Source organism: Molothrus ater, chromosome 14 (assembly GCF_012460135.2).
Source record: "Molothrus ater isolate BHLD 08-10-18 breed brown headed cowbird chromosome 14, BPBGC_Mater_1.1, whole genome shotgun sequence".
NCBI classification, from domain to species: Eukaryota; Metazoa; Chordata; class Aves; order Passeriformes; family Icteridae; genus Molothrus; species Molothrus ater.
The window spans coordinates 13,472,596-13,499,044 of NC_050491.2; the positions used below are offsets into that span (position 1 = coordinate 13,472,596).

Below are 26,449 nucleotides of genomic sequence, written 5' to 3' on the forward strand. Positions count from 1 at the left end.
AATCAGAGTAAGGCTAAACCAGAGTTATGACCTCTCATGCCACATGCAAGGGCACAGGCTGGGGTTGTGGGGGTTGGATCAGAGGTGTGGAGGTTCACCTGCCCCCAGGAGCACCTGGAGAGTGGCCATGGGGCTTTTTGGAGATGATGTTCTCTGTGCCTCCATTTCCAGTACAGCCTGAGGGGGCAGGCAATGGAAAACTCCAAGAAACATTCAATTTAAAGACAATTATTCTATTCATATATTATTCCCTGCTTTCATTTCTCACAGTATTTCTTTTTCACTTTTGCCTTAACATCAACAGTGTGAAAACTGTATCAGCTGAAATTAGGCTAAATACAGGACATCCTGTGGGGTACAAATGACCCCAAAGGCTTCCTGATCTCCCTTTTGTGTCCCATTTCCCATTACTTGGGCTTAACATGTTTATGCATAAACTAATACCTCCAGTCATGAGTATTTTCATGGGTCCTTGGTAAACACTTTATAATTTGACATAATCTTTCCAATATTGAGGTGTTCAGAGCAAAAACCCAATTATCCAGCAAGATTTACAGAAGAGCTACATAGAATTTATATTTGCCGTTACTTAGCTGTTAGTACCTACTAGTTTTACTGATTTTAAGGAGGAAAATTTTCCTCAGATTGAGCAGTAGCCTCTTCACAAGTAATGCCTACACAAGGACATGTGTACATACAGATCTGCATACACACATCAGACACACACAAAGCTCTCTGGGTTATAAATTTCCCAATAAATAGAGCAGACAACTTCAAAACCAAACTGAGCCTTTAAATAGGAATTATGAAAAATAAGTTTTAAATCACAAAAACATCCTGTTTTGCTTCAGTTTCTCTCTCACATGCCACAAACTGGGCTCCACCCCAGCTGTTTTCCAAGGGGCTAACTATGGGTGCCTGGTTTTGGAAATTTTCATGTCCTTATCTGTGCTGCCATTTGCTCTGTGGGAACATGAGGAGAGCAGCACTGTGCACAAGCAGAGAAGGGCTGATCCCCATTGCATGGGCTCTGAGCACCCATCCCTGTGCCAGCTCCTCTTCCCACAGCTCTGAGACATCTCAGGAGGAAAGGCAGAGAAGTGGAAGATAGAAGGAGTGGGGTTTATTGGTTTTTAGCTTTGTTTTAAACCACAGTGTCTGTTACACTTCCAGCCCCTGGATGAAATGGAGAAGGTGCTCTTGAGGAGACTTTCTGTTTGCTCTGTTAGAAGTCAGCACCCCCAGTGCTGGCACTGCCTTGAGGAGATGTCAGTCCCTCCCCAGCAGCACACAGAGGGATGGGGAGCTGCCAGGGCAGCTTTCCTGACTGCCTGAGAAGCCATCAGTGTAACACAGATCATCAGCATCACACTTCAGCAGGGCCCTGGGGGAGCCCTGCACGCCAGCTCCAGGCAGGCACCGTGGGGTGTCCCCTCAGCAGAGCTGATGCACTGCCAGCTCCACAGGCTGCTCGTTTGAGACAGGTGCAGTGTGATCAAGGTGTGACTGCACACTGCAGGACACAGTGAGAAACAGCCTGAGGGGCTGAGTGCTGCTGTGGGCATTCTCAGAGCTGTTTGTAACCAGATCTGCTGGGAGCTGTTGCTCCAGCAAGAGCTGAATGGTGTCACTGGCAAGAGTGGAGGAGTGGGTAGTGTATGGATGAAGGTAAACAGAACAAACACAGGAATCTGGGGGTGTTTTGGAGGGTTCTGGTGTGACAGAGGGGTGCTGAGCCTAGGGCAGGTAGGAAGATGGAGCATGGTGTGCTGAGGTAATGCTGTCCATGAGGGACTAGGAAAGGATCCACAAGGATCTCTGTATCAGAGCTGCAAATCAGAATCTTATGCATTGCATTGCAAGCAGGAGGGGATCTGAGATCCCTCATCACTGGTCATGAAGAACAAGCATCCGCTACATCTTCAGGTTAATTAAGAGAAACCATATTCACAGTACATTCCTCATCTCTCCCATAGCTGTGAAGTAAAACCAGTCTGACTACACAGGTGATTGAATCCCATCCCCTGGTTACAACCTAAAAGAGTTCCAGCCCCTGGAGCTAGCTCCTCTGCAAAGACAAGGCCACTTCCTAAGTCTGGGGCCAGCCCAGTTGAATTGTAATTAAGGAAGGTGGAGCACAAGAAGCAGAAGCAATCACCCAGACCAGAGCCATGTCAAGTGATCTACATGTGGGTTCAGCCAAAACCTAAAGTGCACCAGCACTTAAAGACAGCTCAAAATAAAGGAACTGTGTCCAGTGCTGTTGTTGCAAAGACCTTCACTGAGCACCCAGAGACTGCAGGGGAGACACACACTATCATTCTGTATCCATGCCTACCCAAAATCAGGCTATGCAACCATCCAAAGTGTGGTATGAGGCTTGAGGGGGATTCCCTGAAGCCACTGACTCTTGGAAAATGTAAATCTTTTTTAACAGACAAACTAATATTTATTTTCCTCGTGGAAAGAATCTATGTTAATTTTTAGGACCTCACTAGAGGGCGATAAATAGTTGGGCTACAACCAAGCTATTGCCTGCGCAGGCAGTGAGATCTTGGAGAAAACTGGTCAGCTGCAGGCTCGGGGGGTGGCTTTAAAAGGCCTGTGCTTACCAAAACAGCCCCCTGAACACCTCTCTCTGGTTCACACACTAATACTTCACTTCTCTTTAGCTGCTCACTGGAAAGCACCAGCCCAGGGGCCCAGGAAGTTTACCCAGGAGCTGGGGGTGAGCCAGGTCTCAGTGAGGCATTGGCAGCTGTGTCATGACCAGGAACATTCCCATTTGTACATAACCCATCAAGTACCACTGGCTTAATGAGCTGAAAACCATGCTGGACAAAGTGATGACCAGGTCCTTGAAGGCATCAGTGGAAGGCTGAGGTGGAGTGCCTGGTCCTGCTTTGTGCTTCTGGGAACAGAATCCATGCAGAGCCTCATGCTCCTGCAGAAACAGGCGTTCATGGCCCTGCTGCTGAGGCTGTGCAAGTGAGACCTTGGCTGGGATGCTGAGGCAAAGAGCACTCTGTTAAAGGTCCTCATTTTCCATCACCTGCAGATAACGTGGAGCTGCCACATCACAGCAACACTCTAGGTGACACAGAGGTACCAATAGGCAGGGGTCTGCTTAGGAAAATGAATGCTAAGGAATGTTCTAAATATGGAAGACCATCAGAAGGTAAAGGGAAATCCAGCCACCTGTGTCTTAGGTAGGGCTCATAGGTAGAACCTGCAAGTGGCTCTAAAGAACTGGCAGCAAAAGCAGCAATGAACCATCAGTCTGGATCACAAGGATTCTGAGAGCACATTCCAGCCCTGGCAAGCATCACAAGTATTACAACTAGCTGCAAATTTTTATTTTTATATTTTTTAACAGAACTTGCTATTTATTCCAGTGGAAACTCCCTGCAAAGAAAATTGTTCCACTCTGCTACTGTTTGTGTTGGATGGTTCGTTTGAGAATTTCCAACTGGCATTTTGGGAAAGTTTTCCCTCTTATTTTCCATTATTTCAAGCTAACCTTATGATAATACCACATTTTGTTGCTTGTTCTGTTGAGTTGAAAAATCACTAAGGGCAGCTGCGGTTCTGCGCAGCCCGGGCACCCCTGTCCGGCCGCAGCCGGTGCCGCCAGCCGCGCTCAGCAGCTGCTGCCGGGGAGGCGAAGGGACGGGGCAGCGATGGCAATTCCCGTGCCTGTCCCTCTGTCCCGACACGAGCGCACGGCTCGCAGCCCCGACAGCTCCCCCGACCAGCGGCGACCCCGCGAACGCACCGGGGCTGCCGGAGCCGCGCGTGGTTCCCGTCCCGACCACCGGCACCGCACCCGCCCGTCCAGCGCCGCCCGGTGAGGCTCCCGCGGCCCCGGCACCGGGAGCTGAACGAGCCCTGCCGGGACCCGCAGCGCAGCCACCCGGCGGTGCCGACCCGCTCCGCTCCCTCCCGGTGCCGCTCCCGCCCGGTACCGCTCCCGCCCGGTGCCGCTCCCGCCCGGTGCCGCTCCCGCTCGGTACCGCTCCCGCCCGGTGCCGCTCCCGCCCGGTGCCGCTCCCGCCCGGTACCGCTCCCGCCCGGTGCCGCTCCCGCCCGGTACCGCTCCCGCCCGGTGCCGCTCCCTCCCGGTACCGCTCCCGCCCGGTGCCGCTCCCGCCCGGTACTCGCCTGGCTCCGCGCGGAGCCCGCGGCGCAGCTCGGGGCGCGGCCGCGCTGTCATGCCCGCGGCCGGGGCACGGCGCGGCCCATGGCCCGTGCCCGGTGGCTGCTGGCCGGTGGCTGCCGGCGGCCCCAGCGCTCGGTCCCGAGCGGCGGCGGCGGCGAGTGGGCGCGGGGAGGGCGGAGCGGGGCCGGGAGGGGCCGGACCGGACCGGGCCGGGCGGGGCCGCGGCGCCCCCGCCCCGAGCGCGGCCCCGACGGCCGCAGTGCCGAGCCCCGGGAGCCCCTCCGGGCACGGGAGGGGTCCTGAGACCGCCCCGGAGCTGCCTCTGCCCCAGCTCGCGGTGGCCGCGATGAGCACGGTGGGCGCTGCCCAGGAGCCCGGAGCTGGGACGGAGAAAGAGCGACCCAGAAAGTGACGCTCTTTTGGAAAATCGGGACCGATTTTCTGGGCAAACGCGGTGGGAGAGCCAAGAAGTGACAGGAGCCGGGACAGCCGGGCAGTGTGTTCTGGAGGACCACTCTTCCTGCACGCCAGAGCACCTGAGCACTCTGTTTCCCACTCTAGGACTCTCAAGGCTCCTCTCGTGGGGATTTTTGCCATACCAGAGAGAGCAGAGTGGGGTGTAACAGCCCTCAGAGACTGGCCCGAGCTCCTTCTGCGCTCCAGTCTGGTGCTGCCGAGAGTGGAGTCTGTCTGCGATGTCGGCTTCTAGTGCCAGTTATCACAGAGAAGGCAGGAAAAGCAATAGGGACCCGAGTGCATTCCTTTTCTGCCCCCTCGTCCCACCCCCAAACCCATTTGTGGGTTTTAGTCGTTGTTGTGTAGGAAGTTTCCTTTAGAAAGTTTTCTGTCTGCAGTGCAGGGAAATTTTGTGTCTGTGAAGAAGTCTGCGTTGAGAAAGAAGCCTCTTGAGAGGCTATTCCAAGGTAAACACATACCAAGGGCACACACTTTCACAGTTCTGTCACTTTGAGAAATATTTGTGCTATAAAACCCTCTCTGGAGATGTGCTGAAAGGGATATATTACATGAGAAAAATGTTCTCTAATCCACGTTAAGCTATTTTGATCTCTTTCACGTCACAGGTTTCAGTCCTGCAAACAACTACTTAAAGTGTTAAATAAATGGAAATCTTTAGAAAACGAGACTGAAGCACATCTCAGTCACACAGACTGTCTTGGAAGGTCAAAAGATTTTTAAAAACTATGAAGAAATATGAAGGATACTGTATTTGCCATCTGGTACTCTGTGGTCTGATTTTTGTTTTCTCTCTGCATACAAGATTTGACAAGTAGTGAAATTTTGGGAATGACATCTCCTCTGTCTCTAAACAACCCTTACAAGTACTTTTGAATGTAGGATATATAAAGACATTTTCAGAAAATGAAAGAGTAGCCCCCTCCCCCCCATAAATCTGATTTGCCTTTAAAAAGACAAAATAAAGCAGCCAGTCCCCTCCTTCCCTTCCTCCTCCCCGCCTACCCCCTGCCCCTCCTCGCCTCCTCACACACATTCATGGAGTATTCCAAACTATGCAGTCCCTCCCCATCAGCTCTCATTCTCCTGGGAAATACCTCAGGAGGCATTTCCTGTAAGCAAAAGGTACCACTGGGACAGACTAATTTAAGGCTGCAGTCAAGACCAGCGCTTGTTAGTGCTTTTCATCCATATTTTTCCATGTCTAGTGTCCACAGTCTCAATATGGTTCTGCTTACTGTTGTAGCAACAATAAAATAATTAAAATGGCACAGCCTTTTCCAAAGGATTCCCATGGATAAAATTTCTTGATCTTTTCATTCCAAAGTACCTCTTTCCTAATCCATGAGCAGAAAAGATTTCCTCTGCAGTTGTAAGTTCCTCTGAATTCTGAGTTTAACAACACTTATTATACTAGATAAAAATGCTGTAGAACCTCTAACCTTATTACATTTTATTACCACTGGTAGCTGGGTGGACTTCAGCTGTGTTCCTTTATCTCCACTGCATGGGAAAGGGGATTCAGGATATCTGTGTGCCATAGGTCAGAAAAATGTGTCAGGAACAATGGGAACATTTCTCCTGAATTTTTTAGCAAACTTAAACAGAGAATCATATTCCCTCCTCTTTGCCTCCTGCCCAAGAAACATCCATGAATGACCAGTTTCTGAAGAACAGTGAGTCTTCCTTCATAAAAAAGAATCATAAATAGCCCACTCTGTTTTCAAGTTATTTTTTATGGTATCACAGCAGCCATGTAGGGAATCAGATATGGAGAAAGGAAATAGTTCTATCAGGCTGGGGTACAAATGCTCAGGCACTCTTTCCAAGGAGCAGAATTAGGGCTGTGGAATTTAGAAAGGTCATCTCTGCTTGTGTTGGCTTTGCCTGCTTGTGCTTGACTTTGTTGCTCTGCTCCATCATCTGTGTATCTTTCTGAATCACTGCAGTGCTGGGTTTGTTTGTTTTTTTTTCCTTTTTGAAATCTGAATACACATCAAGCATGTTTTAAAGCTACAACTGCTCCAAGCCAGCTAAATTGGCTGCAAGCCTGGATATTATAGGGAGGAATTTAGTCTTGGAAATCTGACAGCATCAATGGTCTTTAGGTCCCTGGTGTCTTTCAAAGGGGCCCTGAATGTCACTGCTCCACTGAAACAGCCTTTTCTAGCAGGTAAGCCCACTAGTAAACAGATCAAAACCAATTTGTTACAACTGTAGCTCTTAGGGTTAAAAAGTTTTATTAAAGAAAGAACTCAGCACCCTCCAAAAAATAAAACCCCAACAGTTTGGAATTTGTTTTCAAAAGGGCATTAAAAATAAATTACTTGACAACTGTTATTCCAAATCACTGGCTTTGGAGAAACACAAACTGTGCATTATCCCATGGGAGGCATCAGAGAGGAACCCAATTCCACACCTCTGGCTCCACCCACATTAGAAAATGAATAATAAGCCCAGGGATTCCGTTCCAATGCAGTTGTTTCTTTTGCTGGTTATGGATTTGTTTCAGACCATAGTGCAAGCAGGGAAGGGCTTGGAAAACTCTGCTTGTTTATGGGACAGGGCTGGAAACTTTGCTGCTGTCAGATCTCCGTGACGCTGCTGTGGGAGCAGCAGGGATGAGCTCTCTGTCTGACAGAAGGAAAACATTCATCCACCAATAGGAATATCCTTCATTTTTTGGACTTATTACTTGATAGTGAAGAGAAACTATTTGAAAGAGTCTACCAGCACACAGGATCAACAAATCCTTCCACCATGCTTCTAGGTTTGTTTTCCATACTACAGTGCTGCAAACACATAGCGTGACTCAGGGCTTGCCATGCTGCTGACACTGCTACCTGTGCATGAAATGCTCTGATGTCCAGTGGCCCTAATTAGATGAACAAACGTGGGAACTAGCTGAGACACTTCATCAAGTCTGGCCTTGCTCTGTCAGTGAGCTGAAACCAGGGAGGACCCTCCTTTTCTAACCCTAACCCTAAAACTTCAAGCACTAAGACATGGACTGCATCTGAGAGCAGGAGACTGGGTTATCTGGGGCATGGGTCAGATCTGTTAAAAAAAAATATGTGTTCCTGTGCCATGACTTGGATGGTAACCTTTGATGAGTGAAGGCCAGCCCATGACATCCTCCCCACACAATATCATTTAACACAGTTGCCTAGGCTTAATCTTACTCCAGCCAAAGGTTGAGCTGGCCCCTTCTATAGAAGTAACACATTCTATAGTCATTGTGACCTCCTCTCCCTGATTTACATGGTGTTTCCTTTAGCAAGGCTTGCTGGCATCCTGTTTGCCTGGTTCCTTTGTGTGTTGTAGCTTCATTCTGGGCTGAAAATACTGTCAGGGTTTCTACACAATGATCAGGCATGTCTGAAGAGCATGAAGGCTACTGCAAGGATTATGCTTCTAAATGGCAGATACTCCTTTTTCTTTCCTCCTTCAGGGCAAAAAGTCAGTTTTACAGCATGATTTCTTGCCACAGTCCTCTGAACCCCCATATCAGGTATGTATTTCCCATGACACTGTTTACCCTTCCTTACCCTCAGCCTTAGGATCTCTCATGACTGACTTGCTGCTTCACTGCCTGCCTAGTGTTGGTTAGAGTGGGGTGACACATAGTTTTGCTGCTAGGTCAGGCAAAAAAATGTATTTACAACAGACACAGGTTGTCCCAGAGGTACAGCCTTCCTCTCCCCCCAGCTCGGGGCTGTGCGCCTGTTTGCAATACAAACACACAGCGTGTCTTGCTGCAGGATTGGAAAACACCTCACTCCTGTTTTGGCCAAGGTTATTCGGCCAAGGTGTTGCTGCTTTTGTGATCTCATCTTTTGCATTTCCATGCACACAAGACCAGCCAGTTCCATCAGGGTTAAATCATCAGTTAGTTGTAAATAACCATGCAAAAATCCACAGTCCACTGAAATTGGTGGGATAACTCCTTGGTTGCCCCCTGTTCTATTTCAATGGAACTTTAATCACATGAGTAAACCCAGTGAGACAGGGCCATGATTTAATCAATGTGATAATTAGGTTTTGTCTTGCTTCTGTTTCAGGTCCTGCAGACTCAGAGGAGAGAGGAGAAAGCCTCTGGATTACCAAAGCTGTATTTTCCAAACAGTTTTGCAGAGATGTGGGAGGGACTGGAAAAGGAAAGAGCTGGAGAACAGGTCTTTAGATCTTTAATAGCAATGGCATGAGGAAGGCTCTCTTCCCCTGCCTGTTCTTGTCATTGCCTGCCTGGAAATATCTTGACACAAAGCTGGTTTGAAAGGGCAGGAATGTCTATTTGCATTGGGACTGCTTAATCGCAGGTTGAATAGAAGATCAGAAAATTCCAGCTGAAAAGAGCACCTTCCCATCTCCCTGCTCTCATTCACTGGGTCTTGTTGGGACAGCTGAAAGGCAGGAGTTCCCTGGATGCTGACAGACCTGTGACTTCCTTTTTTCCTGAACAAAGGCCAGGTTGCCTGAGAATTGTGCTTTGTGAAGCTCATGTTGAAGTCTTCTTCATGCAAAACAACCCAGCAGAAACACTGAAGCAGCAATGACTTGTCCCATGCAATGATGGAGAGTAAGCCTTGCTAAGATCCACTACAAAACTCTAAGAGAGGCCCCAAAGCACTCAGGGGAAACTTTCAAGCACTGGTAATAATTTCCCTCCAGGTTCCACCCTCCTGTCTCCTGCAATGTAACATCATTGCAGCTGGAGATTTAGTGCTGTTGGATTAAGTCCAGGTTTCAGACCTGGTCCTGAACTCTGCCTTTCATCCCTCCTTGATAGAGGCCTGCTGAAAAAAGCACAGCCAGGATTGGTGCAGAGGGGAGGATTGCACAGTGGGGGCTAGGGCTTGTTTCTTTTCACTTTCCTTGAACTTGAAAATACCTATTGGGATTCCATACCAACAAAACAACCTTTCTTAAGAGGGACCAAGCATGGGAAATATGAGGTCAAATACTCAGTGGAAGCAAACTCAGGATGACAGCAAATGTTACAGTGTGATCTGGCCTTGGTGGTGTCTGGTATCTGCTGTAACAGTACACTGAAACAGGGTCACTTCAAGAGAAAATATTCCAAATTTTGGCAGGCTCAGGGAGCCTTTTCTATGGCCCTATGTGACAAAGTTTTTGAAATATAGTTTAAACAGGTGATTAAGGCTGTGTATTTTCTGAAATAGTTTAAAAGGAGTCACTGTGGTTGTTAGAGTACACTCTATCTCCTCAAAGGCAGTTTGTTCAGGTCAGGAGATCCCATCAGATGCTGTCAGTGCCCAAGAGAGGCTGGAGTCAGAGCTGTGTGCTGCTTGGTCTGGATGTTCAGCAGCTGCTGAAAACATGAGTGTGCTAAAAAGGGGCTTTTGTTGCTCTGTGTCCTCCAAGGGCTGGGGGGCAGGTGAAAGTCCCAAGCCCTGTGTGCTAGCTGAGGGCCCCAAGTACCATCAGTGTGCATTGCACTGCCTGTGAAGTCACCCACAATTTTATCCTGCAGTTCAATCATGTCACAGAGCTGCTCCTCATCAGTAATGGACATTAGAGCTCCTCCCTATGCCCACATCAGCTCGTGGTTGCTGGTTCTTTGTGACTGGCCATTTATGGGAAAATATGTGCTTTTGAGAGTATGAGTTTTTGCCATGGAAGCATTCTGCCTATGCAGACAGGGTTGTTCTTCTTGCCAGCTTTCAGCCTTAGTCCTGTGTACATGATTTAGCCTTTGGAGAAGGAGGTAATCAGTGCATCCCACGTGTGTTTGGAGAGGAATGCACAGCAGCTTGTGAAAATGATCCAGTGCATTTGTTGAGCACCAAGAATGTCAGCAGGCAGAGCTCTGAGGGCTCTGCAGGGGCAACCCACAGCTCTTTGCAGTCACTGCAGTCATCAAACAGCCATGCTGTGAGGAGCACAGTGTTCATCCTGGAAAACTGGAACCCCAGGAGCACCTTCCTTCCTGTTTCAAATGGATTAGTTATGAGGAGCACAGCGAAGCTCACATGACTTACCTAAAAATTATTTTAACCTGAAATAAGAGAAATAAGACCTGGGAATAGTCCCCCAATGTGGGATCCAGGATCAGAAACTCCACAGGAGACGTGTATTGCATGGCACAGGTTACAACTGATGGGCTGAGTTCACTGTCTGTGAGCTGTGGGCTGGGGCACCTGAGCTCTGAGATAAACTGAGCTGTGAGATAAACTGAGATAAACTGAGCTGTGAGATAAACTGAGCTGTGAGATAAACAGCACCAGCAGGCTGACAGTGGCTGCAGACCCTGTATCTCCCAAGAGGAGCACATGTGAGTTAACATGAATCCCATTATGTGTGTTTTTGGATGGGTGTGTTTACAGATGTTTTTGGCCCACTTAAAATATCCTTGGCAAGAGGCAGTTCTGTGAATCTGAACCAAGCCAAACACACCTCTGAGGTCATTACTGCCATGAGATCACCACCTAGGCATAGTGCTCAGGACCTCTGAGGGCTCCTTTTGCCTTTTTTTAAACTTTTTTTTCTCCTATTTGAAGCTGATTCAGGGCAATTACTGTCTACCAAAAAAGCAAATTGAAACCCTTTACAAGCCAGAGCTGTAACAGCAGGACATGGAGATGGCATGCAGGGGCTAAGACAAAGTGTGTGTGGCTGTGGTGTGATTCTTCAGGAGGACTCCAGACTCATGAAGTCAGTGTACATATCAGATTACCATGATCCTCTGGAATTCTGAGCAGAGCCTCCCATTAGGTCACTATTTCTATGTTTTCACTTTCTGAAGGATATTTATGAGCAAGCTTGATTTTTTCTTTCCTCTACTTTGTCTTCAAACCTGTTAATTTTATTTATCAACCTCTTTGCCCATGCTTTTCAGGAACCTGGCTTAGAGAGAGTTCTGATTTCAAATGTCACTTGCTAGCACCTCAGGATGTTGGGGTCAGCTGCATCTTGGTCTAAGCCATGTGGGTCAGGCAGTCTCCAAACCAAGCCAATTTTTTTTTTTTTAAACAGAAGAAGCAAAAACTTGAACTGCAAAATGTTGAAATTATAGGGAGAAGTGTAGTTGGAAGGCTACTGCAATGAGGGATGAAGCTTTTGTTTTCCCTCTGGTAACACTGATATGTGTGAATATTTTTTGTAAGAAGATGGCTCAGTGACTCAAACATCAGCAGAAACATTTCTGGAGAGTTTGCTCTCTAATGACCCCCAGACTCAACACTACAGCAACTCTGAAGCATCTCTGTGTGCTCAAGGGAGCTTTGAAAAGATGCTGCTTGTTTGCTTGAAGGGATGGACAGCTCTTGCTGAACCTTGGCACCCTACCCAGACCCTTATACCACAGTTTTTCTTCCTCAGACAAGGACACTGGATATAGAGGGTTAAAAGGGTAAAATAAGGGTGTGGCTGATCGGGTTGAAAAGGTGGTCAGAGCAGCTGGGATGGAGTGTTCTGTCTGGCAGCACAGAGCAGGCGCTGCATCCTTCTCCATGCCACCCACAGACATTCTGCCTCTCATCTCATCTTTGCAATCCTCTCACACACAGCCATACACAGCCTCTTTTGTCTCCTTCCCACTCCCCTGACACCACCCACACACCCACACATCCACTCTCTCTCAAATACTTTCTTCTGCTCTGGTTTTGCCTCCCCTCTGGACCCTGTGTTGCACAACATCCCCTCCTGCCTGGCACTAGCACCCTCCCTCTCCAGACCATGTGCAGAGCAGAGGCATTTCCTTTTATTGTCCCTGCAGCCCCTGCAGCCCCACCCAGCTCCCGTCTATTCCCTGCAGTAACACATTTGGAGTGGAAGTAATCCTGCTCAGAGCAGGCACACAGACAACACAGGAGAGCTGTCTTCACCCCAGATTGCTTCTACTTGTACACTACTACTTCCTGCCTGTGGGCCCAGAGGAAGAGGCTAACTCAGGCTTGGAATAGGTGGTGGCAAGATGCCCTGTGCTGCTCAAAGGCTGTGAGGATGTTTGCAAAGCACCTCTGTGCTCTGCTCTGCAAGAACAAACCTGGCACGGGCAGCTTCAGCAAGGAGTTCTCCAGCAGATCCTGGGACATCCACCTGGTCTGTAAGAATGCATGGGCATGATGGGGATCAGAATGACATGGCAATGTCTTTATGGGTGCTAAAGCACTTGATCTCCTTGCTGAGGGTGATGGCAAAAGGGCTGGAGAGGACCAGTGATGACCATGTGAGACCATCAGTCTGCATTACACAAATCACAGGCAGAACAGCTTCAGTGCAGACAGAGAAACAACACCAGCTTGTGCATGCCAAGGAGCTGATCCCAAAAGGTAAATCTTAGTAGAAGTAGGTGACAAAAAAAATCCACCAGAAATAAGAGCATAAGCAGGACCCTGCCCATATAATCAATTTCTCCCTTAGAAAAGCAAATTTGGAGGCACAGAGCAGTTCTGTATTGTGATAAGCTGCAGCCTACAGGACCACACTGGACTAGAGGAGATTTCCAGCAGTGTCTCTGAGCTCCTTCCTCAGGACTTCCCCATAAGGAGCTTCTGTGCCAGTCATAAACTGGGAACACTTTTGGCTCTCTACCACTGTCTGCTCATGAGAGGCCAAACATAACCTGGAGTCCAGTATTTAATACAGAGCTTCTCAGCCCTTTCACAGCAAATCTAAGTTTTCCCTTACTCCTCCTCATCTCCAGAATTCCCAGACCCTGCCACTGCACTGCCAGCTCCATACAGAGCCCAGAGGAATGTGTTACAAGACACCTGCTCCTTGCTTTATTCTTAGTGTTGGTGTATTTTGCTAGCAGGGTGCACCTTGCTGGTGAAGGATCAGTGATGCCACAGAGGGCAAAGGACCCAGTGAAATCAGTGCTGCCAGGAGCTGTTAGTGAGGCACAGCCTGATCCCAAAGTCATCAGACTCTGGCATGGAAAGGACAACTGGGGCCCTGGTAATCACTGGGAGCTGGCTGGGTGAAATACATGTGCCACTTTCTGAGATGAAGCTGGGATAAGATCTTCAAGCATCACGCAAACCCTGTCAGCACTGCTGCTGCTGCTGCTACTGCTGCTGCTGCTGCTGCTGCTGCTGCTGCTGGGAAACCAGCTCATGCCAGTTTAAAGAGAATCTGAAAGTAAAGGACAGACAGAAGCCAAATTGTGGTGGTCAGTGCCAGGGCTGGCAATGTAACAGCCCCAGCTGCTGACTCCTCAGCCAGGGCAGCAGTCCCTCACTCAAGCTGGCTATAGACATGCAGAAGCAAATAAACACAGCAGGGAAGCCACAGAACCTGAAGACTCCACATCTGTATCTCTAAGCTCTTCCTCTCCTCATTTGGCTGGGGACATTTGGCAAGGGATATTGGTACAGCCCTTCCTGAGCTGGGAGAGTGGCAGGAGTGAAGGGCACTGAATCCACCAGCCCTAACCCTTGGTACACCACGGCTGTCTGAGACTGGTGAGGACCATGGGCATGTGGCAAACCTGATTGCCCTGGAGATGGTTTTAATAGGGAAACCTTGCATTGGGATCACTTCTGGGACATTGACATCTCTGTCAGCTGCCTGGAGCAGGAGGAGTAGTTGTAGGCTTTGAGAGGTGCTCAGTGCTGCTGTCTGGAAATGTCTGACAGCCCCAGTCCAGTAAGAGCTACTGATTCTCCTTGCCAGAGAAGACATTGCCAGAACTTTGTTCAAAGTTTAACTAATTAGGAGCTTAATTACTTTGGTGTTATATGTAAAAGGAAACCCTAGCAAGGACTTTTGCCACACAGACAGATGAGAGGCCAACATTCTTCCAACCAAAACTAATGAATCTGATGAAAATGTGGTGAAAATTTGCAAGTACTCAGATGTAAAACCTCCCAGTGCCCAGACCTCACTTCATCTTATGGTTTGCCAGACTTGGTTCACAATACTTTCCTTCCCACTCCATGTTTTGAGGTGTTAGTAATACTTATTAAAGAGAGGACTCTTGTGTTCCATTGTTTTATATAATTTCTACTACTAAAAATGTATGTTCTTATGAAAAAAGGTCATAAGAACACGTACTAAGCATGAAGACATGCAAGTCCTCTGGCTTTGTAGTCTGACTGGGCATTAAAATTCATTAAAAACACCATGTCCAGGTGAATTAGAGACTTCTGGTTTGTTTTGTGATGGAATTATGTGTTTTTCACACTCAAAATAAGCAAAGCTATCTCTTTACTGCCCCTCTCATCTCATATAAAGATATATTTAAGTTTAATTGTAAAGTGCTTCACAATTCTTGGGTGAAAATTTCAAAGTGCCAAGTACCACACTGCTGCAATTATCAGTTTGGCCCCCTATCACAGATGCTGTGATGTGCATCCTCATTAGAGAGGGGAACCTTACCATGAGGATGAACTCATGTCAATCTTTTCTTTTGGTGTGCTGGATTCCAGACTTCCCTTCCCCATCTGACATGTGGGTTTTATTGTTCAACTGGCTTTCTTCTTGCACAAACATCCTGGCTGAAGCACATGGAAAGGGAGGAGGGCAGACATTCCTCTCTGTATATGTTTGGGCTTTTCTGTCTTCTTGCTATGTGGTCCCAGGAACACAGGGAGGTCCCTGCATATTTAGAAGCTCTTTGTTTCCCAGTTTCCAAAGCCAGATGACACATTCTGGTGTCTTGTGGCTCTTTTACCTCTAGGCTCTGAATTTGTTATAAACAGAGCTGAGATGCTCTCACCACGGTACTGTGCAGCTAAGGAAGTTCCTATGGGTAACCACTGTGGAAACAGGGCAAGTTGCTCTGAAAAAAAGGCAGAGGAGACCCTGGCAAGGCACTTTCCTTGCACTGATCTGGGCAGAGGGCGCTGTTCTCATCACCTGTGCAGAGATCTGGTGCCGTGCACCTTGGCCACTGTCACAGCACAGGGGATGGATTTGCTGGCCACACCCAAGTTCACTGCACTGCATCTGAGTGCACAGGTGCCTTCCACTGGGCTTTGGACTTGGTCCTTTGTGCCTCTGTTAGCAAAACAAATGGTCAGGTGATCCCACCTGGTTTTGGCATCACCTTTATTATTAAACAGTTTATTATTGACTCGATTGTTATAATACCTCAGTGTTATATTCCACATAAGCACAAGTCTCAAGGTGGTCCCTCATAGTCTCATGCAAGGAGAGGAGTAGAAGAGTCAATAGAAGAGTCAGGAGTAGAAGAGTTGGAGTTCACTCATGGACATGCCTTTTGTCATTCTGTTTGGGAAGAATGCTGCAAACCATGTATGATTGAGAAGGTGAGCTTGTAGTGTATATGTGGACTAGATTTCTGCTAAAGTGCAGGAAGTAGAAGAAGGTATCCACTTGTCAGGACACGGTCTTATCTGAGATTGTGAAATTATAAATTTTTTTTTTAGATGACCATAAGATCCATGATCTACAGGGCACAAAAATTCTTATTCATCTTTCAGTCAAAACCTGCAACGTGTTTTATATCAGAGAAGGCATGATCGAACTAGGTTATATGATTTTCTGAAATGAAAACAGCAGGATGGCTAAGGCCCAGGGAGCTGAAATGCTGGAGAGTGGGAGCAAGAGGAGCCAGGATGCACTGCTGGGGTAGCACTGCTCCCCCTGGGCTGTGCCTGGCAGGGGCTGCAGCACATGTGTGCCCCTGCCTGCCCACAGTGACTCCAATGGCCAGTGCTCCCTGAAAGAGCTCATTTAACATCTAGGTGGGAGAGCACAAAGGAGCCATGGAAGTGAAGGCAGTGAAGCCAGGCTTTCAGCTTTCCACCCTTTAAAGGATGAAAACATCAGGGAAGGTGTCACAAGTCAATTTGCTTTGGCAGAGAAAGGGGGAAAGAAACTCTGTGGGCTGGCTGGGGGCCAGAGGATTCGTGCTGGCCACAGCCAGGGTGATGCTGAGCCCAGGAACAGAGCAAGGTCTGTGTGTGGGGCTGCTGACCCAGCTCTGAGCACTGGGGAGGGCTGAAGGTTCTGTGGGGTGAGGGCAAGGACTCACCAGCTGCAGGTATCATCTGAGGTCCTGGCCTGTGTCCTGCTGTCCTGCAGGGAATTCCTTTCCCTGCTCCAGGATGTGTGTGTGCCAGACCCTGTGTGTGTGTGTTTGTGTGTGTGTGTTGGAATGGGGGGTGGAGGAGGAAAAAAGCCACCATTCAAGCTAAATAACGTCCTTGGCATTAACCTTCACCTTCCTGGCTTTTTCTGCCCAGCTGGACAAAGGAACTCTCTGAGGGATGAGCAAAGGAAGATCCCATCCCTCCATGCAGGGAAGCACACAGGCTTCTTTGCATGGAAGTTTTTAGGGACACCTCACTTTGTGTCTGTCTCACTCTATTAATTTCTACATTCTGAACAGTCCTGAAAGAGCCTGAACACCAAACTTGCCGACCTGGAGGAGATAGGCAAGGTTTTAATCTAAACTGGAAGTGAAAGATGCATCTGTTCAGGCTCTTTAATCAGTAAAGTATGATCATGGTGTTGAGAGTTCAGTCCATGTCAAACCCTCCCCACCTCACACCTCTGGCAATAATTCCGCCTCTGCTCACTGACACATCTGTTTGCAGCTGATTTTATTTTGGTGGGGAGACCAAAACAGAAAACAGGACAGATCTTATTTTAAAGGACATGGAAATCCTGCTCTCATCTAACAAGCTGTATCTATCTCCCAACCTGTAGTTCTTGTTTTTGAGTCCTACATATGGAAATTGTTACTCTGAGTTATTACAAATAATTACTTCGTGACACTGGAATTCCTGGGCTGGGTATCACACCCATGTTAAGGCTCCCTCAGACATGCTGGACTGTGCTGGCTGTACTGGGGCAGGACCAGGCTGCTGTCTGCAGCCTGTGATTGCTGTTCTGAGGAAATGGGCTCTGTGCAGGGGAGTTAGTCACAGGGCTCTGAATTGGGTGGAGGAGCTTTGCAAAACCGTCTCGCCCTTAGAAGCATCAGCAGGAGCAGATCAGCCAAAGTGTCATCAAAGTGTTCCCCTGAACTGCCTCCTGCCTTGGACAGCTGCTTATCGAGGTGGCAAAAATCCCTTGTAGGAAAATGACAAATGTTTCGAAACAGTCCCAGTCTCCTTCCAACAACTACGTAATTTTCCTGTGACCTCACTCCTTCTGAAAAAATGCATGTAAAAGTTCCAAGATTTTAATCTTACTCTCTAACATCATTGTCCTGTGCTTCCAAAGGTGGAGCAGCTTAGAGACCTCTCCAGGAAGTCAGAAATCCTCAAAATATTTCTATTAAGATGCAGCAATGCCCATATACAGAACTTTGCCACCATCCCTCCTTGAACAGTGAGGCCCATCAGCCTCACTGATGGGAAAAAAACCCCATTGTTGTGTGAGCCCTGGGACACAGTGAGGCACAAGTTGTGTGCATGAGATGGGTCAGAGGCTCTGAGCCAGTCACAGAGCTGGTGATGTGACAGTCTTGTGACACCCTCCCTTGTCACACTGGCATTTGGGCAGAATGAGCAGCTCTTCTGCTGTCCGTGTTCCCAAGGATTTTATGGGATCATTGCGAGACACTGTACAGTTAACAGACATAAGTTAGGAATAAAACAATCTCAGAAATGGATTTTTGTGACTCTCATGACAAATGAACACAGAAAATAACAATTCTTTCTGTTTTCTTACTTTTCTGCACAATGGTCAAAACATTTCAGAAATTAAACAATATGAAAACAAACCAAACAGTTAAAAGCAAGCAAAAGAAATCTCTTGTATGTTTCTTTTTCTATTTCTTTTCTTTTTTTCCAAATTAACTGCAGGTAGCTTGTCCCTCATCTTGTAGGACCAGGGCTCAACTCTGCACATTTTGTCAGACAGCATTTCTCTGAACCCTTGGACTGCTGGCACTTCCTGACCTGTGAAACAAGAGCTGGGAGATGTTTTGTAACTTGTGCCTTTGACTTACATGAAAGATCCCCAGCAGCCAGGCTCCCACCCATACCTGGAGGTGCAGGCACACCCTCCTGACATCATCAGCCAACAGGTTGGAAATTCACACCCCCAGGCTTTGAAAATGTTTTTAATTTTTTGTGGGTTTCCCCCATTCCTTCTTTGCACTAGTGCCAAACACTTCCTAGGACAGGAATTAGTTGGAGAAAAAGCGATGATGGAGACAGGCAAGCAGAAACATCTGTCAGCCAAATGGTTACCCAGAACCAAAGCTCCAATTTTCAGTCCATGAATGGCACTTTTTGTCTCTGCCAGAGAGTGAGTCTGGGTGAGTGCCCAGGAGCCAAACAAGAACTGAACAGAGAAAGCATCAGCACAGTCAGTAATACAGGAAAAGGTGGAATTTTTGTGGAATCTTCACTCTTTCCTGCTGGTTTCCTGCTTGCTACATGTGAGCCACAGAGACATCTTTTGTACTGCAGAGTAAAGCACAGCAGTGATTCTGGGGTGACCAGATTGAGAAAAACAGCCCATGGATAAGCCACTGCCATTAACCTGACTTCAACTTTTGTTGTGATGTGCAAGTCAATTAACAACTTCTCTGGTTACCAGGGATTTGGTCAAAGTTCTCATTCTCTTTATTTTCTCATTCCTTCGGTAGCAGCCTGGCAGCCCTCCAGCATCAGGGAGGATGGCCACACTGGAAGCCAGTGCTGTGACCAGACCTATCAATGTCACACACAGGCACCCAAGCAGCTCCACACCTGCATGGCTTTTCCCTGTCATGGTCATAAGAGTTTCTATTTATTGATGTATGCTAACCTATGTGTGTATTAATTCAGGAAAACCTTTATCTGGAGATCTCTCAAACCTTTTTTTTTTTTGTGCAAGGACTACTAAAAACCTTTCACATGAGTTTCCTGCTCTTGAGGACAGAAATAAAGCTGGACATTCACTAAGAAGTTTCACTTTGTTTTAGACTTGGTTTGGCAGTGAGGTGGTGTGATTTATGGTGAACACCATATCCAGCACAAGGCTGCTGTAAGCTATGTGAGAGTGTGTTTTTATAAAGAGATTATATTTATCTCAAAACCAGAAGGCTGGTGGGGGAAAATTTCCCAGGGTCCTTTCAGTATCTTCCACAGAAAAGAGGGGAAAAAACCCAACATAAAACCTTACAAAAAATATCATACTGCAGTTTTGGGATTGCTTCTGCTACCAAAGCTTGACCTACCCAAGAATAAAACAGAATAAATGAGTCTGCTTTTGAAAGAAATGCTTGCTTTCTTTTGAAAAAAACAGTCCATGCCCCATCCCAAGGCATCTGGCTTAAGAGCAAGTGCCAGAGAGATGGGAGCCTCAGAGATAATACACTAAGCAACCCTCTGTTATCATGGCTCAAACATGATTAATTCATGTGGAACTTGCTGTAATAACATTAGTCTGGTGACCTCATTTGTTATACATGTTGCTGCCATTAGAACTCCAATACATCACCTAAAAGATACAGAGCCCACAGCCATCTGTGCTGTACCTGCTTGTGAGGTTCTCTGGATCTCCTCCTCTGCAATTCTGCCCAGTTCTTTCCCCCTGGTAGCTAAGATTTCAAAAGAAAACTGCTGGCAGTGATTTGGATGGTTTAGGTTTCAGAACCAGTCATTCCCCAGCATGTTCAGACTTTGTTTTGGTGCTGCTCCACTCACTAAGAAATCCTCACTTCATTCAATTTGTCATTATTGAGTTTTGGTATTAACTTTTTTTGTCCTCTTTCCCATCACCCTCACCAAATCTCTCCTCTTTATCCATCTTCTTCACTTAATTCTCTCACCTGACAGACACTGGGGTTCTGCTGACCTTCCTTCCGTCCACAGCATGGCTCTCATCTTAACCTGATTATTAGAATAAGCTGGAAAGATTAAATCAGTTTAGAACTCTTCTTTGTTTGCCAGATATATGTGGACCAATCACAGCTACTGTCAGATGCTGCTGGGCTTGGATCTTCTGCTCAGGGTTTAGGCTAGCAATCCATTTCCAGTGCAGCATCACTAAAATTCCTTCTGTGCTGTTCAGCTCTCATACAATCAAATCAGGCACTTGGAGTCAGATTAATGCACTTTTCTTGAGTTTGAGCCTTGCTCCTAGAAGCCCCCCACTTGTCTGTGCACTCCCCAAGCCAGCAGGTCCAGAAGATCCCTGTGGGGATGGATGCCCAGCACTGGAGATGACCCAGCTGGGTGGGGGCAGGCACAGGGCTGCTTGATAACCCACGAGATCCAAATGCCCACCCTGCAATCCCCTGCCCTCAGCTACCCTGAGCACTTTGCAGGTCTGCACTATGAAGTTACTACATAGGGACTTCACAGCAGTTATAAAACTTCTTTGGTGTCTGCATCATGAAATGTGTTTTTAACAATCAGCTTTGTTTTCCCAAGGACATTTTGTCCCCTTCTATCAATGTACTCTGCAAACATCACTTCATGCATTTCCCTTGGCTTCATTTCAGGTCATTCTTCTTCATTTTAGCTTGTATCTGAAACTAGTGGGATGCAACTGTGCAAACGGATACTTAAGATTGAAACCTAGTAAGAAAAATGCCCTAACAGCAAGATTTGTAAAACCTTGGCAGCATTTCCAGTGTGAGGGGATGGAAGCCCTGCCACTTAAATCATGTTAGTCTGGGCTCAGTCTGCAGCTCAGGAATGTGCTGCAGGGAACCAACTTCTGCTAGGCCAAAGTACCTTCCATGCATATGAATATTCCCACTTCAGATGCGAGGCTTGGAAGAGGTGCCATGGAGTAAAGGCATCTCCTTGTAGTCTTCCAGTTTGATTTTCTTCTACCCTCGCTTTTCACTAAAAGTCCCTGGAACAACTGACAAGTAGAAACATCTAAGAAATCTTGTAAAGCTTGCTGAGAACAAATAATAATTTAGGGAAGGACAGGCGGAAAAGGCAGACCCTTGGCAGTCTCACCCTAGCTGAGCCAGGTGTATTCACTAGGAAGGTCAGGTGCTGATTTGTGCTCCCCAGCTGGGAGCTGCCTGTGGCAGAGGATGTGATCTCAGACTGGAAACACAAATAGTTTTAAACAGTGAGTAAATAAAGAAAATGGTGGGGAGGAGTGTCAGAACAGAAAACTTGCAGAGGGTGAAGTGTATTGGATCAATTACTGACTATGAGCAATTTCTGCTGTGCTCAAGAGAAGAAAATTAGCTGTTTAAGAGATTTTAATGTACTTCCAACCACATGAAAAGTCTTTATTCTCAAATGCTTTTCTTTTAATTTAACGACCTTGAGATGTTTTTGACTACTTTTCCATGGAAATGTGGACCACCCTGATTTTAGGAATAAGCCACATTGATTCCTTCCTGATCCCAATACTGCTCCCATAGTATTTGTATTCTGTACAAATAGCAGGAGCAAAGAAACTTCCTGGGCATTTGAAGAATAACCAAGGCAGCCCTTCAAAACTGTATTATCAGTGCATGCAGCCCTGATCCCAGTTGCTTTAGTATCCACAATCTCTAAGAATGGCACCACAATGCTACCTGTGATGCTGTTACAGTCCTTGGAGAAAAGCCTCCTCCTGCTCTCCAGGTGCCAGTCCTCTGCTTGCTACAGACCCAGCACATCCACTGCATCCCATTCATGCCTGAACCCCTACACAGTGTGCAACACTTCGTGTTCCTCTTTTGAACCAAAACAGCCTTCGTAGTAGAACTGATTTTGTGATTATTTATATAAGAATATAAAAATTACAGTGCTTGAATTATGTTATGGCAGCTGATGGTCACTGAAAAAGAAGAAGCAGTGCAGTGTTGGAAGGACCAAGGTTTCCTGATGCTATGGGATATCCCACTTGGCAGAGCAGTGTATAAACTGCATATCTTCCAAATCACATCCCTCCAGTTTCCACTGATTCCCAGGCTGTGGCTATGGTGTAAACAAAACATTCTCAGCTTAAAAGCTTCAGCACTGGACCAGTGATTGTCTATCCTACTTAATTATTAGCTCACATCCTGGCACTATTTTAGCCTTTGCTAATAATACTCTCCTAAATGATGCCTGAACACTGTTTGGACAATATCATAAATCAGGAACAATTGCCAATAGGCAGCATGGGCAAGCTTACAGTTCCGTGCTATGCAAACACTGCTCAGATGAACTGCAGCATGGGATATGGTTTTTTCCATATACTTTCAACTGAAAAAAAAACTACATGAAAAATTGAGGCTTATTCTTTATGAACACAAAGGCTCCACATGTGGATTCAAGGGCTTTGTAATGTGGGCACAAGCAAACTCATGCTGTTTGATCCTGGGGCTCAGCAATGGCCTGTTCTGTTCTGTTCTGTTCAGAGGTGTGGGCAGAGCTTGCTGCTCCCCACAGGACCTGGGTTTCATCCCACTGCCCTCCCTCCTCTTCTCCAGCTGCTGGGCAGGACGAGGGCACATCCCCACATCACCTGCCCCTTGTTTGTGCTGGGTGGCACTGGCTGGACCATGGCCAAGGGAGGGCACCAGGCTGGCTGGCTGACTCTGTGATCCAGGCTCCTCAGGGCAAGGCTGTGCCATGCTGTGGGCTGCAGGTTAGGAGGGAAGAAGCTTTTCTGTTGGAAGAAAAAACCTCCTTTAAAGACAGGATGAAAGAAAATGGGAAGAAGTCCCACTGTGCCAGTTTAGCCTTTACTGGACCTTGTTGAACTTTGTTGCAAATGTATTTAAATTGGTATAGAGCTGAAATGCAGAAAGTTTTAGGGGTTTGTGTCTTTCAAGTTCTTCCTGAGACAGTTTCCACTGCAGTGACCCACCAGGACCTCTCTTCTCACAGGACAGGCAGCTTGCCTGGTGCCACTGCTAGCAAGGTCTGGGACAAGCACAGTCCAACCAAATGCTGTCAGTGTGGGGCAAGCTCAAGAGAGGCTAAAGCCAGGACTTTGTGAGAAGTGAAATGATCCCAATCTTTTTTATGTGAGCGAAAAAAAAAATTGAGGAAGACAAACTTGCTTTCAAGCTATTGTCACACTGTACATGCAGGGAAGTGTTGTGTGTGTCTGTGTAAACTGAGAAAAGGTTGAAGAGACAGAAGACCCCTAAATTCTCAGGTCACATGAAGTAAGAAATACTTTTTATCTTTCCCATGGGCACATGATGCAAAAGGTTAAGAACCAAGGGCTGAAAGGAAAAAGTATCTGAAATATGCATTTACTTTATTCTTCCCATGTTTTTGCAAGTGAAAAATGTTATATATGTAAAGAAACTGGAGAGCCCTCTCACTTCATCAAGTAAATGAAAGGAAATCTGAGAAGGAACATGCCACACTCAGTATGCATATATACTTTTATTTATCTCCCCAAAACTGATTAAAGCAAAAAAATAAATGTGTCCCTGAGTAAAGAAACAAAATATTTCATTCCCTAAGAAAATGGCATTGCAAACCACATCTTCATCAACAAATTGCACCAGTAACAGTGTGACTTGGGAGCTGCTCAAAGGGGATGAACAACCTCTGTGTAGCTGTGAGCAGGAACACTTGTGGGACCCCAGGGGTAGGAGCCAGAGCCCGGCAGAGATGCACAGGGAGCTCTGGCTCTGCTGCAGGAGTGAGGCACACTGGCATGGCCACACAGCTAGAGAGCAGGCACTGATATTTTGTCTGCACCAGCCTTGGCTCTCCCCATCACATGGTTACAGGAACTCCAACTCCCACTGCAAAGTGCAGGTACTCCTGATGATTCAACTCGGGTGTTCTTGAAGAGCAATGTCTCCCTTTTTGCCCTTGCTCCACTGTGCTTTGCAACTGCCATCACTCTTACCAGCCCAGGCAAACCTGCTGTCCCTGCTCTCCCTGGGTTCCCCTTCCTCAGGATGTGACCTGCCTGTGGGTCAGCCCAGTTCCTCACCTCATTTCGCATCCTCCCAGGGCTGGCACAAGCCCCTTTCCTGTGGGACATTCCAGTGGTGAGTACTCACTTGCAGCCTGACCAATGCCACATCCACACCCCCGGTGCTGGCTGTGTGATGCAGTCTGTCACTCACCCATCCTTTTTGTTCCTCAAGTTTCCTGTCTCAAGGCATTAGCAGCGTGAAACTCATTACAGTGCTCACCCCAACTGGAAACACCTGCAAAACCTGAGAGACTGTTACTGCCAGATAGCCGGGAAGAACTTGGCTGGGTCAGGCTGAAGGAAGCAAAGTTAGACCAGTGGGGGAAAGATGGTCACTGTGATCCTGTGCAGAGGCACGTGGTGCCCAGGAATCAGGTCCATGGCAGGTGTTTGCCATCAGCTTTGTGCACACAGTACCCAGAAACACTTAGGGACAGTCCCTGAGCTTGGCAGCAGTGCTGGGACAGGGATGGAGATGGCAGGCAGAGCAGTGGGAGTCTGGATATGGTCTGGGGCTGACAAGAACCAGGTTCTTGCCATTACTGACAATGGCACGCCCTGCAGAATTTTCCAAGGAGAGAGCTGTGGCTGACACAGCGATATCGAGGGCCACAGCAGGGCTGTCAGGAAGGCAATTCCCAGCACAAGGATTTCCTCGGTGCTGCAGCTTTGAGCAGTAATTGAGCGGGACTGCCCTGCGCTGACTGCGAATGAGCCTCCGGGCCCGTCAGCCGGCTCGGGCTTTATTTGCAGTATTTTTACGCGGATTTTAAAAATAAAACCGGCCCCCCCTACCCCCGCCTGAAAGTCGTCCTTGTCCCTTTCTGACCAGCAGTCCTCTCCCTGGAGAGGCCGCGAGCCCAGGACCGCCAAGAATGTTCCCACGCAGCCTCCACGGCACCACCCGCCGCGGAACGCGGGGCTCTGCCGGCCGCCGGCCCCGCCGGGCAGCGGGTTCCTCGGGGCGCTCCTGGCGGCCGCAGCGAGGGGCCGGCCGGACTGGGCTGGGGCCGGACCGGGCCGGGCCCGGGGCTGAAGCCGAGGAGGACCTGGGGCTGCAGCCGAGGGTCCGGGGCTGGAGCCGAGCAGCGCCCGCGGCTGGAGCGGGGCCCGGCCGGGGGCTGGAGCCGGGTCGGGCGGAGAGCGGCGCGGCAGCGACACCTGACGGCCGCGGGCGGCAGCGCGGGCGGCGTTGGTCGTTCCGCTCCACCGCAGCCCCGGCCCGGCCGCGCCCCGCCGCAGCTCCGGGCCCTGCCCCGAGCAAGAGCCGCTCTGGGCTGGGGGGAGCCCGGCCCGATCTGGTCCCGAGAGGCGGCTCTGCGAAGCCGGGGCAGCTCAGTCTCCCCTGCAACCTCCGGAGACAGCGCCGCTCTCCCCGGTGGGCCGGTGACTTTGGGAGCGTCTCTCCCTCTGTGTCTCTCCCCAGTTCCTTGCACCAGTCACGCTAAATTTGACTTTGTATCTGCCGAAAAGTTTTAAATCGTTAATATAACACATACCTCTGATACACAGCAGAACAGTTTTTAAACACTTGCCTCCGTGGCCTGCCCAAATCCCAGCTGAGGCTCTCCCGACAGGACACTGCTGAACAGCCGTGTCCCTGCCCAGCCTGCCCATCGGGCTGGGTATTTACCTGCTCAGAGAAGTGGCCCTGCCTCGAGTTACCCGGTCTGCTCCAGGTTTAAGATTCAACATTCGCATTTGCTCAGCCTTTTACAGAAAAAAGCCACGAGAAGGGCTGTGTCCCTGCCAGCCCTTCGGACCAGCCCTGCAGGCAGATGGATGGCCCAACTCTTTGCCTGTGGGCATTTCAGCGGATAATCAGAGCTCTAACACTAACTCCTAACTCAGGCCATGTGCTCTGATGGGCAATTTCTTGTCTTTCTTGGTGCCAAGTGTAAGTTCACTGTCTGGATAAGGCTAGGGTGCTGCTTAAAATAGACCTTTATGTGCCGTGTTGGATTTGTGCAATATTCCATAAACTGCTTTGGAAAGAGACATTTGTGTCTACATTTGAACTTTTCAGTCTGAGTGTTGTTAAAGCTCATTCACATC

The 26,449-nt window shown here is 48.1% G+C and overlaps 1 protein-coding gene across 1 annotated transcript; it reads right to left on the bottom strand.

The window, feature by feature from the left end:
• Window positions 1-3,640: 3,640 nt before the first annotated feature.
• On the bottom strand, window positions 3,641-26,089 carry LOC118698838 (translation initiation factor IF-2-like). The gene is made up of 4 exons (XM_036402382.1): window positions 26,060-26,089; window positions 25,190-25,711; window positions 12,642-12,699; window positions 3,641-4,539 (listed from the first exon to the last, which is right to left on the bottom strand). Exons 1-4 carry the CDS (start codon window positions 26,087-26,089, stop codon window positions 3,641-3,643), a joined length of 1,509 nt encoding a protein of 502 aa, XP_036258275.1.
• Between the last annotated feature and the right edge of the window lie 360 nt (window positions 26,090-26,449).

Excerpts from the sequence above, each read along its gene's own strand:
- LOC118698838 (XM_036402382.1), bottom strand. The coding sequence starts at position 26,089 with ATGTTGAATCTTAAACCTGGAGCAGACCGG. Across the intron at positions 25,712-26,059 it reads TTAAACCTGGAGCAGACCGG|AGCCGCCTCTCGGGACCAGA; the intron begins GTAACTCGAGGC and ends CCGGCTTCGCAG. Across the intron at positions 4,540-12,641 it reads GCTGAAGCTGCCCGTGCCAG|CTCCGGGCTCCTGGGCAGCG; the intron begins GTTTGTTCTTGC and ends TCTCCGTCCCAG.